The following is a 13470-nucleotide window of genomic DNA, read 5'->3' on the forward strand; positions in this document are numbered from 1 at the left end:
TATATATATATGTGTGTGTGTGTGTGTGCATGTGCACGCACATGCGCGTACAACAAGGAAAACTTACACCAGAAGCAATTGATAGACTTCACAAACACACACACACACAAACACACACACAAAGACAATAAAGAGATGTTACACCAGAAGCAATTGATAGGCTTCACTACCAGATATCATAATAAAATTCAATCCAGTCATCAAACTACGTGCATGCTGAGCATGTCTCATTCTCCTGCTTAAGGTATTACAACTTACTATAATAAAAGGGCATCTTAGGGCTAGCCCAGGGAGTACATAGAGGCTCGAAAATGCAAAATTGACCCAATAAGTTCAAGGGAGACATTTATCTTGAGAGAAGTATGCCTCCGCACATCAAAGCATCACTTTGGCCCGATGATGTAAGCTAAGCTAATTTAATTATAATATCAAATAATTAACAGAACTTCAAATGTGACTTAATCTTTGCTCAAATTATTTAATCTAAGAACACTTGACATTTTGAAAAAAATATTAATATGTTATTCATTCTTTAATCTTTTAAATGTAGTTGACAAAAATCAAGACGTGTTATGGATGAAATGAGTTCTGGTGTGGTTTTTAAATTGAATTTGCAACACCTCAGTCTGGATGTTGAGCTTGAAGAATGCAACTTAAAGAGTGAATAATTAACTCTCTTTTTGTTTTCATATACCGAATTTAGTTTTACTTTACACGTTTGTGTTAATAAAAACGTGAATGAAAATCATACAAGTTACAAACTTTGGAATTTATTTATTTTTTTTTATATTTAATATTTTTAATCATACATAATAATTTGCAACGTATTAAAAATATTAAAATTATAGGGAATACCCCATGCTTAGTGAAAAGTAAACCTTCATCTTTCAAAATATTAACCAGAAATTGACCTCATTCCTACATATATATAATTGACCAGATGACTTACTTTCAATCAAATAAATATGATAGAGAAATATCACGAGAGCATGTGCTGCACTTACCTGTTAGAGCAGACTGGAAGCATAGAATCCATTTGTCCCAGATAGTAGAGTTTTATCCCAATCAGCCAAATAAATTAGTTGGACAATTTTTTACAATTTTAACCAGTACTAAAACTTAGTATATAAATTTAATCAAATTTCATCAATGAAAATCAAGGTAGGAATCAATAATTGCATCCTATTTGGGGAAAAAGAAGGTTTATGAAAATAAATTAAGAAAAAACGTAAATATAACACAACTTATAAAATAATACAACTTTTTTATACATCACCTCAGCCAATATGAATGCAAGGAATCCTTGAAAAATAGGCAAATTTATAAAAGCTGAAGAAACAAAGAAATCATCCCACGACAAACCAAGCTAAACACTAAACAACTCTAGTCTTCCAGAACAGATGTACTTCGTTCTCTTTGGCTGAGAACCAATTGTAGAATAAGAAATGTATTAAAAATTCATCACTATGTGTGGGCGATAAAAAGTTGGGGTGTGATGAGTCGCCCGTAGCAAGTTGTCGGTCGCCGGAATCGAAATCTCGTCGCCCGCTTCGGAAGGATATTTTAATTTACATATAGATTTAAGTTTAGAAAAATATGAAATCAAACCGACCCTATAATTTTCACAGTTTCAATGAAATAGCACTCTACCTCAAACTCTGTATCTATCCTGAGGAACCCCGAAGGATTAACACAAAACTTGAAGATGAGGCTCGATCAAATAAACTAAAAAATATATGACATACGTTTGGTCTGCGAAACCATTTTATTTACCGACAAATTCCGCTATTTATTATTAAGAATTAAATAGGGTTTATATTAAGCATAGGATTTATTTTTTTATTTTAAGCTGGATTCGAAAAAGCTTCCTATAAGGGCAAGCCCATATAGTTAATTACATCTTAAATGACCGAAGTCACTTAAGAATACTCTCGATAAAAATTAGGAAAAATTATCTTCAAGGACTTCAAAAGGATGGGACTTTTCAACAAAATCGGACAAAAATGTGTGAAAGGGGAATGACTCAAATTTGGAACATTTATTACAAACTCCAAAGGAAGAAGAACTAAGGGACGCCACAGATCCAGAGAAGATCATCGGTGACTTCCCAGTCGGTGACTTCCCAGTCTACCCTATGGTTTGACTTCAGTTTCGAGGAGAAATATTCAAGAGTTTTATCCTGTCAATTTTATTTATTTAAGGTTTACATTCGTGTGAAACGATCACACAAATAGTCTGGAAGATGTGCGGATTTAGATCGTAATAAACGACAACCTCAGAATCCTAAAACGAGTTAGGGCTTAGATTGCACAGTAGAACTGTACAAATGCATAAAGAAAATGTTGAGGATTTATGTTGCGCTAGGCGAACAAACTCGAAATCCTATGGATTATTGTTTTAATTTCTAGGAAATGAATGATTTAGCTGGGGAAGACATGTTCTGCTGTTAAAGATGATTGTGTTGCCCACCGCGCTAGTTCCAAGTTCCTTATCGTGACGAGTTTAAGTTTAAGTTTTCTAGGGTGTCAGAGGGTGTCAGATTATGATGTCAAATCCAGCGGCCCTATGGTTATAGTTCTTCAGATATTTTAAAGGGAACATGTTGAAGTTGTATACTGTATAACATAACAGTAAAATATATAGCACAGGACAATCAGTAGAATATGCAGTAGAAAGAACAGTACAACATGCGGAGTAAAGGAAAAGTAAAAGAAATACAGCATGTAGGTGATTTGCAAGAAAGTAACATGCTGTAAACATAAAACAAACTTGTATACCTGGGAGGTCCGTTGTTCCTTAGGTGTAATTGATGCAACAGGTACAAGCAACAAAACTTGAGGAAACAGGCTGAAATGCTTTATATAAACGAAAATAAAGAAACATCGTCCAGAAATCTCGAGAAAGATCGTCAAAAGACTCACGACAAGAGAAATGTGAGAAAATCGACGAATCGACAAATCGATTAAAATTGTAGAAAATACGAAAAAATCCCGAAAAGAGACCACGAGTGCTTTGTCCAAAAATTTCAAGAAAAAAATCAGATGAAAAAGACAAAAAAGGGGGGAACCGCAAGCACTCGGGTTGGGGCTAGGCTCAACTATGTATTATTACTCGAGGGTTGTCGAAGGCTACTCGGTCACCCGGATGTATAAAGTCCGCCACTCAACTAGAAGGGTGTCCTATCGAACCTAACTCAGACCTAACTCAGGAGGGTACCAGGAGGGTACTTCTTAGCCTAAACAGGTGATCAACAGGTGGACAACCGATATTTAAAATGTATTTAAATTTTATATTTTCAGCATGCACATAGGTTTCAAACATGCAAAAATTGGGCTGTATCAATTTTGTTTGTAGCGAAAAATGTATTTTTGTTTTAAAAAAGGATGTATCTGTTCTTATCAAATTTGTTTTTATCAATTTTGAAAAGTAGTTGTTCAAGAGTCGATCTAGTCGACTGCACTGTCAGGCATAAGACTACCAACAACCTAAGAAGGTTCGAGTCAACTCCCGCTAGTCTTGTGTCGGTGAATGATAATGTCATCCTACAGCTCACCGAGTTCCTAAATCGGATCCAGATAAAAATCAAGAAAAATTATCTTCAAGGACTTCAAAACGATAGGACTTTTCAACGAAATTGAACAAAGAGGTGTGCAAAGGGGAATAGTTCAAACTTGAAACATTTATTGTAGAATCTAAAGGAGGAAGATCTAGGGGATGTCATAGATCCAGAGGAGATCCTCGGTGGAGATCCTCGGTGACTTCCCAATCTACCCTATGGTTTGACTTCAGTTTCAAGGAGAAATATTCAAGTGTTTTATCTTGCCAATTTTATCTATTTAGGGCTTACATTCGTGTGAAACGATCACACAAATAGTCTGGAAGATGTGAGGATTTAGGTCGTAACGAACGACAACCTCAGAATCTTAAAACGAGTTGTGGCTTAGATTGTACAGCAGAGCTATACAAATGCTTAAAGAAAAAGTTGAAGATTTATGTTGCGCTAGGCGAACAACCTCGAAATTCTATGGATTGTTTTAATTTCTATGAAAGAAATGGTTTAGCCGAGGAAAACATGTTCTGCTGTTGAAGATGGTCGTGCTGCCCACAACGCTAGCTCCCAGCTCCTTGTCGTGACGACTTTATGTTTTCAAGGGTGTCAGGTTATAATGTCAAATTCAGCGGCTCTATGGTTGTAGTTCTTCAGATATTTTATAGATAACATGTTGAAGTTGACAGTGTATAGCATAACAGTAGGGTATGTAGCACAAGACAAGCAATACAACATGCAATAAAGAAAGTAGTACAACATGCGGTGTAAAGGAAAAATAAAAAGAATACAACAGGTAGGTGATTTGCAAGAAAGTAACATGTTGTAAACATAAAACAAACCTGTATACCTGGGAGGTCTGCTGTTTCTTAGGTGTAATTGATGCAACATGTACAAACAACAAAACTTGAGGAAACAGGCTGAAATACTTTATATAAACGAAAACAAAGAAACATCGTCCAAAAATCTCGAGAAAGATCGTAAAAAAACTCACAACAAGAGAAATGCAAGGAAATCGACGAATCGATTAAAATCGTAGAAAACACGGGAAAATCCCGAAAATAGACCTCGAGTGCTTTGTCCAAAAATTCCAAGAAAAATATATAAAAAAGTCTGAAAAGAGGGGAACCGCAAGCACTCGGGTCAGGGCTAGGCTCAACTACATATTAGTACTCGAGGGTCGTTGAAGGCTACTTGGTCACCCGGATGTATAAAACCCGCCACTCAACTAAAAGAGTGTCTTATCGAACTTAACTCAGGAGGGTACTCCTTAGCCTAAACAGGTGATCAACATGTGGACAACCGATGTTTAAAATGTATTTAAAATTTATATTTTTAGCATGCACATAGGTTTCAAACATGCAAAAAGTGGGTTGTATCAATTTTGTTTGTAGCAAAAAATATATTTTTGTTTTAAAAAAATGTGTATATATTCCTATCAAATTTGTTTTTATCAATTTTGAAAAGTAGTTGTCCACGAGTCGATCGCGCTGTTGGGCATAAGACTACCAACAACCTAAGAAGGTTTGGGTCAACTTCTGCTAGTCTTGTGTCGGTGAATGATACTGTCATCCTACAGCTCATCGGGTTCCTGAATCGGATTCTGATGGGTTCCTGAATCGGATCCTGATGTCGTAGGATGACATATCATTCTGCTCTATCTTCGGTGTGTCATTATCATCACCGACCTAAGCCCCAAAACAAAACTGACTTACTTGCGACCTTGTTTGATGGTTTCACGTATAACAAAAAACTATACGTGGACACTTATATATCGGACATAAGCATAAAAAACGAACCAAGAAGTAAGGAAAAAAAGAACAAAAATGGGGTGAGAGAGAGGAGGCACTGATCCACCTAAAACACTGAAAGGGCGGAGGACGAATCAACCCTCAAAACTCGTAACGAAAAGACCTGGAAAGGAAGACTCAAAGATCCTTGAATCAATCCGGAAGGATATCACTTTCGCACATTTTATAAATGGTTTAACCCGAGTCAAAATGACCTCACACACCATGACTTCCTAACATCAGTGCCCAGCTCCCAAAGACATCTTTTTTGAAATTAATTTATTCCAACCAAATGCTTTTCCAAAATGAGACTTAGAAATCTCCCAAACTTCACAAAAGGAAAATAACTCGGAGAATACCATCACTAGTACTCCCAAACCCATGCAAAAATCAAGATCTTCCAACTTCCAAATTAATCAATGGCCTCATATATCAAATAAGCATAAGATCTTCCCATATAACCAAATAAATGCTCACGGCCGGGGTAGGGGTCAATAGAGGATAGTATAGCCACCAAGACTTTTGGTCAACGCAAAACAGGACCAAAGGGACTCGCGGTCAAGGCAACCCAAGGCACAGAAGGGGAGGAGGCTCACGGCTAAGGCAACCCAAGGTCAAAAGAGGCTCACGGCCAAGGCAACCCAAGGCACAGAAAAAGAGGAGGCTCACAGCTAATACAACCCGAATCAATTATATGAAGATATTTGATATACATAAGAGAGTGAATGGACAAGCCTTCACAAAGCCTCCAAACCGACTCCAATTTCACCAAGTAGGACATAAGGAAACTGTTCAACCCATTCTTCAATCACTTCACTTTATAGATAGGGCAAAGACATACATTTTTGGATGACAAACTTGACTCATCAATCAACGCCCAAGCCACTTCGAGTAGGAAGAGCCAAACAACCCCAAAGGACTACCAGCAAGCTCACAGGTAGGGTTAGGAACTAAAGCCAGCAAAACCACACTCAAACTACCTCTCGTGTAAGGGCAGATAAAGGAAACACCGAGCTCCCAACTAGAGTAAAGTCGAACCACAGCTAAGGTTCAAACCCAAGCCACAACAAAAGGGTAGAAAACACTTCCATGCCTTCAAGACATAAAATGCAATGCCACCATATATTTCGGACATAGCTATGGAACTTTTCCAAATCAAAATAAGTCCCTCCACATTATGCGTTTTTAAGCCAAATATGATCATAAAATGCCAAAACTGAGTCAACCCAAGCCAAAACCGAGCCCAGCAGAGGCCAAAGCAAATAGAACCGAACCCTTCCACAACTATTGAGCAGAGGCAGGAATGAACACCACAACAGGCTCTCGGGTAGAAGCTAAGACAAGCAAATCGAGCTCCCAAATCAAGCCAAAACCGAGCCTAGCAGGGCTAAAACAGGACCCAAGCATCAATATAAACTCAAGCTTTAATAGAAATTAAAGTTCTGGCTACTTCAAGGTGAAACCGATCCATTTAGAATCGAAGGAACAGTTCACATGCTTTCTGAAACATCAAGATATAGAGCCAACATATGTCTTAATCAAGAGCAACAATATAGAGAGTATATTTAGACCCCCAACTTAAATATTCCCAAGCATGAAACAACTTCAACTAGAAGTTTAAACAAAGTTATACCTCATGAGGTGCTAAACCCAACTACCAAAACAAGTTACAAGACTTGTTGAATTAAATAAATCTTTTCATAACATGTATTTTAAGCAAGGAAGAGCCATAAGAAGCCAAAATCGAGCCCCCAAACATGCATGAAAGGCCAAATAAACTCTTCAATATCTCATGCTAAATAAGAATAGATGAAAAGCCTCATAGTACATATCCCAACATACTTGCAAGATGAGCCAACATCAGCTCAAAGCTACATTTTCAATTATTCTAACTTGCTTTTGAACAAAAAGAGAAAAGAGGAGCTAGCATCGTCTCAAAGCCACGTTTCAACCTTCTTATTCACAGTAATAGAAATATGTCATAGTTTCATCTCAAGCAAGTACAGAAAAGAGAAGTACTTATATCATGCTATATTTCCACCATTTTAAGCGAGTAATCAAGTCCAATCCTTAGAACATGCTCATGCTTCCATCTCTAGACGCTGGAGTAACATGCCTTTAAAAAATATAAGTGCAACACTAAGCTAACATGCCACATTATCCATTGCACCAAGCTAACAGAGACTCGACAGAGAGCAAAACCGAAAAGAGGCAAGGCGCAAAAGGGGAAAAAGTACCTCCTCGAAGCAAAAAGAAAGTAACTTAGGAACTTTAAAGGCACTCCCCAACTTCAATTCCTCTTCCAACAGCAAGAGGAAACCAATTCAAGCACCAAAAAATCAAAGAAGTGAGTGAGAAACAAAAATGACAGGGTTTCCTCCCTTAGAAAAATTTTTTTCTCCACCTCTCCAATGCTAAAAAAACTGAGCTTTTAATAAAGAAGGAGAAGAATGATTAAGAAGATACGGCAAGAAGATACGGATAAGACAGAGGAATCGAGGGCAGAGGATAGGATCCTCGCAGAGGCCACGCTTTGCGGCAAGGAGAGTCGAGAACAGAGGATACGATCATCGCAAATAGAATCTTCGGCAATGATAAGGGGATGGAGATAAGGGGATGGGTCGTCTGCGAGATTGTCTCGCGTGCGAGAGGAACGAGCGCGGGAGTGAGACTCCAACGGCACGAAGGAGTGGGCCAGGCAAAACCGAGCGAACTGAGGCTAGGGCAGAGGTCCACGAGCACGACAGGAAAAACGAGAGAGGGGAAAATGAAATTAGGTTAAGGATTTTTAATATAAGTTATTAATTATAATAATCATAATAATAATAATATATTATTTATTAACATTTAAATATGTATTTTCCCCAAGACGCGTCGTCGCAATGAAACAAACGTCCCCCATAGGCAAAATTGATGTTCCGGACGCATCGGCGCAGTCCGTTTCGTCATTCGGAGTCGTCCGGGCAACCTCGTCGTCGATCGGGTTAAAAATGCGTCGCGGTCCAAATCCTATCAAATTTTCAGTATGAGTTCAATCAAACATGGCGGTGCAGAGGACAGCGGCGCCAAATCAACGAGTGCAGTCAATCCTAAAGCCGACAGTCCTATAGGAATACTCTCTGAATTTCTTCGGAATAGCCTTACTTGCTAAGCAATAACGGTCAAAACTACTATATGGAACGTCAAGTCGAGCGAAGAAAAGTTCAGAATTGCAAATGGGGAGGGCTCCTTCACTAGTTTTCTAGGAGTAGTCGACAGAAAGGTCCTACGATTAAATCCTAGGCAACTAAGGAGGGGAAAACTGCATCTCGACCGAAAGCGAGGTCAACACTATGCCAAAAAACCATTAAAAGTAAAGCAGCATCAAAGAACAAGACACCCAATTTGGCAACACAGAAACTTGAGTTAAGGAAGTTATTGCCCAATTAATAATTTGATCACCTTTAATATTGCAATTAAACCTTTTTTTATGCCATTACCTAGCCCCATCCTCCTAGTCAAACTATTTTAGATGGAATAACTCCAATATTATTACCACCCGTTCCTTTTATGCTACAAGCCCAAGAAATTATTTCAAAACAACAATTAATAATCTCTCTTTTATGTCATAAACTCCAAGCACCATTCTCTCAGTTAAACTCCTAACACATGGGGTCACTCGAATGCTAGTACCACTTATCACTTTTATGCTGCAACGCCTAATCAACTATTTAAGATCCTACAACATCATTCATGCCACAAAATATAGTGCATATAACAATGCAAGGAATGTTGTGGCACAACACTCACTGCCATTAGTGATGTATTAAGCTGTGCAAAATGCATGTGCTATCTGCACTGGGCACACAACATATACTCGTTTGTAATTTTTTTTCTTTTGCAGATAGTTTTTTGGAGAAATAAGATTCACTAATCTTTTTCTCATGCAAGCACAATGGTACTGCCTTTTCTAATAAAATTATTATGATGCCACTTCCTAAACGATAACAAAGAATGAAGATTTTCATGGTTCTACTTTTAAAATAAAATAAAAAAAATGATAGTGTCCCCTCCTTCCATTTGAGAGTTTCTATTTATTTAGATTACTTTTACTTTTCTCCTTTCTATTATTAGGTGGCCGATGTTTTTTAATTTAGAAAAATTCTAGGTAGAGTATCCCTCTCTCAAAGTAGTTGCTGGATAGATTATCGATTTAATCTCTATTTCCCTCGTGTTAAACTACCAGCTTACTTTGAATTTGGAATAATTTTGTTTCATCGCCTATAATCAATTTTCCATTGGACAACTTTTTTAGTTCACCTTCTAGAATCATTTTCCCATGCTTTTGATTTGACTCAAATGTTAAATATTTTTTTAGCATGTAATAAGATTTTGTTGGTTTAAATCTTGTTCATTGTTGTCATACATTTGTAATGTGTCTGATGTCATTGAGAAAGAGAATTTATGTTAGCTTCCTTAACTCAAGTTAGCTTATTTTGCATTTATTTTGGTTTTATAGGTATTATAGATAAAGTGAATGATTTTATGTATTCAAACTTCAGATTTCACTTTTATATATGTTGAACTTATTATCAAACATTATTTTATAGAGATTATGTCTTACATCATCAAATTATTAATAAAACTTTATTTTTTTTATGAATGACAAGTCATGCTATATGCTATAAGCTACGGCACTAATAGAGCCTTGACCCTTGTGTCCAACAATGAGGCCTTTTCTCATGGCAAAGCAAGGCACCCAAAACCAAGCAAAGCTTAACTAAGTCAAGAGAGTGAATGGATTAAATCTGGAATAAATTTTAGTTAATAAGAATCTGAATAAGCCAGGACATCTTAGACATTTCAATTTTTCTTGGGAAAGGATCACATTGACTCCAGAAAAAACCAATTCTAAAACTATAATTAGTATTAGCATTTGCACGGCATTGGTGTACAATATTAAATAAGAAAGAAGCAACAAAATATTCCATTATATGGCTGTTATGTTTCAAGTATAAAGATGCTGAGATTTCAAGAAAAGTTGAGAGACAAATTCACCTGTTTTTAGAAGACATAAACTACAACCAAAAGGAAAAAAAGAAAATTTACATACATACCTACCATCCCTTTGTACTTAACATTTAAAGTTTGATATTTACATTTAAAACACTTTGGTGTCATAACTATAAATGAAAAAGTGTATTTCGCTTTTAAAATGTTAGTAATTGAGGTATTTTTAGTCAATATTAGGGTTTGAGAGTTATCTATGTAAATATGAAAGTTTATGTGCTAGATATATAGATACATAAGAATTGTGTGGTATGTATGTAATACCCCAAAAATAAAAAAAGGTTTAGACTTCAGCGTTAACACATGACTAGTGGGATTACAAGATATTGCATCTTAGGCTCAAAATAATGTACCTTTCTGCTTTGCAGACATAGGCTGCACATAAACATCTTGTGTTGATGATAGAGATGACCTTTCAATTGCTCTATATTCCTAAATTTGTTCCTTCTGTTGCCATCTCTCTTTTGGTCAGCTGCATTATTATCACATATACTACAAGAAAGCCTGCACATTGCTCTTATCATTCTGTAATGGTCCACATCATTAAAATATGCCTGAGAGTCCTCATGGTACCAGTATTTACCATGCTGGCCTTCACTAACACCGGGTGGGAATTCTGAAAAATCTGATTTTGCCTCGGTGAAATTCCCCAACGCCTGCCAAACAAATGTGATCCTCTATTTTATTTTCTTAATTCACAATGATCCTAAGAATAAACATGAATGATGTTTATTCAAAAAATAAAAAGTGCAGGTAAATAAACTATGCACCAAGACATGCAGTAAAGCAACAAAATATGAAAAAGATGACAAATAAAGGACTAATTTTCAACCAGGAATCCTTCAACAAGGTATTCTACATACAGGCATGAGTCAGCAACAAGGATGCCTGGCGCCATATCTCATATGAGCATCAATGATCTAATGAGTGCATGCGTGATAAAAAATCCAATGCGTAAGTAACAAAAAAACAACTAAAGCATAAAGCAAGCTGTCTATTAAACAGAAGATAACGCCCAAAACCCTAAAAATAAAAAAAATAAAAAAAGAGCAGAGGGGTCAAAGCAGAATTGGATGACCAAAGAACCATAAACGAACAGAAAGCAGATCCCCCAAAAAATCAAGAACGGGAAGTCTAATTTAACCTTGGTTACAAAGACGGTGGGGCAATCGGTTTTGCATATGCAGCAGTGACGGTCGCCAAGGATGAATCGGAGGCGTACAACGCAGGTTGAGCACAGTTCGCGATGGCCGCATGATCCATAGGCGATCCACTCGAGGGTTTCGGCGCACACAGCACAGCAGTCTTCCATGTAGGCGTGAATTTCGTCTTCGGGGGGAAGCCAATTAATTTAGTCGGAAACAGGAAAGAACCCTAAGACTGCGACTTCTTTCGAGGAGGCGTTCTTGTGCATTTCGAGTTGAAGAGAAGAGATCGATTTAAATTCAACAATTTTCCATGCCAAAAAGAGGACGATCGACATGATCCGCAGACACGGTTGCGATATTTCTTGAACCGCACACCAAGTTAGTTGTATTCATATTTATATGATTCTTTATAAATTAGAGAATAGATGTCTAGCAATAAGTTCGAAAATTAAAATTGTTTAAAAAATATTTAATTAGTAAAACTACCTAAAATATATACTTGTAAAAGAGTAGAACTATAAAAATGTATAAATTGTGCTAAAAATACATGATAGTGTTGAAAATAAAGTAAAAACTTCTAAGGTCTTGAATTTGACATAGCAAAGTATAGATCATCGAAAGACTGTTATGGCTGATTAGTTACCCCAACTAAACAAATTCGATTGAATGTATCTGGTTAACCCAAAGATTGCAGGTACTTGCCAACCGAATGATAAGGTAGTCTAACCATAGACCACTTTATTTTCTCTAGGTCTAGAAAAATTCTGTAACACCGTCATTAAAGTATGAGCAACCATGTAATTTTTCACTTTATACCTCCATGCCTAAAAATTGGAGGGTCATTTCTACAATAAAGGGTTCATCATTCACCTTTAAAAGAATCAAATTCTAACTATCTCTTTCTCTCTTTCTCATTTTCTCTCCTTCTCTCTCCTATTTTATGCTCCATTTCTTAGGTGTGATTCATATGATAGATTTGGATTAACGTCTTGAAAGGTGAAGTGAGCATGGTTGTCAAATAGCAAGACTAAGCTATTTTAATTCAAAATAAAGGCAAGTGCTCCTTCAAATCCCTCTAAAAAGCCAAGAACTTTTAATGGACAATCGACTGTGAGCAGGCATTCAATGGTTTGAAGAATTTCTTAGCATCATCACCGCTTGTGTAAAGCCCAAATGAATGTAGAAATCTCGTTGAACTTGAGAGTGAGAGTTGAGGTTGTCAGCTCAATGTTGGTCCGAGAAGATCTAGGAAAGCGATTTACTCTTTACTATACCAGTTGGATCCTCAGAGCCACAAAAATTGGGTATCCATCGTGGAAAAACTAATCTCTGCCTTGATCGTTTCAGCAGGCAAGCTCCAACCATATTTTCAAACTTATATGATCTGGTTCATCGCCCCTCAAGTTCATGCTCACTTGACCGGAACACTCCAATCGGCTCCTCAAATGGGAGGTGGAGCTCAGTGAGTTTGATACTTTCTACAACCCCAAGATGGTGATTAAAGCTCATGATGTGTTGGATTTTTCCAAACGATGCGAATAGAACAAAGAAACAACTGCCGACAAATAGACTTGGATCCTGTACACCGAAGATAATTTCAATCAGATCGGAGCAAGGCGCTTGGACTCACCTTGAGCAACACGACTAGAGAGCACATTTATCACTCGGTTCACAGTGGAGTTCAAAGTAACAAACAAACAGGCAGAGTAAGAGACTCTGATAATCGGCCTACGACAAGCTTATGAAATGAAAGCCATGTATCTTTTGGTGAAGCCAAACTCACAGTTGGTGGTGAGAAAAATAAATGGAGAGTTCAAGGCCAGAGACAAAAATGATGTCCAAATACCTCAGCAAAGTATTTTGGAAGGGAGGAAAATCAAGTGGATGACCTTTTATCCTTATGTATCCGCTTGGGAAGGCAACCTACCATCGAAGA

The 13470-nt window shown here is 37.1% G+C and overlaps 1 protein-coding gene across 1 annotated transcript in view; it reads right to left on the reverse strand.

Annotated features, from left to right (window-relative positions):
• The window catches only part of LOC110032946, a 15467-nt gene extending 3568 nt beyond the window's left edge, over window positions 1-11899 (reverse strand). The window contains exons 1-2 of the mRNA XM_020736741.1: window positions 11531-11899; window positions 10740-11042 (exon numbers count right to left, since the gene is read on the reverse strand). Of these exons, the coding sequence (XP_020592400.1) occupies window positions 10740-11042; window positions 11531-11698 (471 nt within the window). The 5' untranslated portion in view covers window positions 11699-11899. The remainder of the gene's footprint in view (window positions 1-10739; window positions 11043-11530) is intronic.
• Between the last annotated feature and the right edge of the window lie 1571 nt (window positions 11900-13470).

The sequence above is a fragment of the Phalaenopsis equestris genome, unplaced genomic scaffold, assembly GCF_001263595.1.
Source record: "Phalaenopsis equestris unplaced genomic scaffold, ASM126359v1 Scaffold001069, whole genome shotgun sequence".
In the NCBI taxonomy this organism is placed as follows: domain Eukaryota; kingdom Viridiplantae; phylum Streptophyta; class Magnoliopsida; order Asparagales; family Orchidaceae; genus Phalaenopsis; species Phalaenopsis equestris.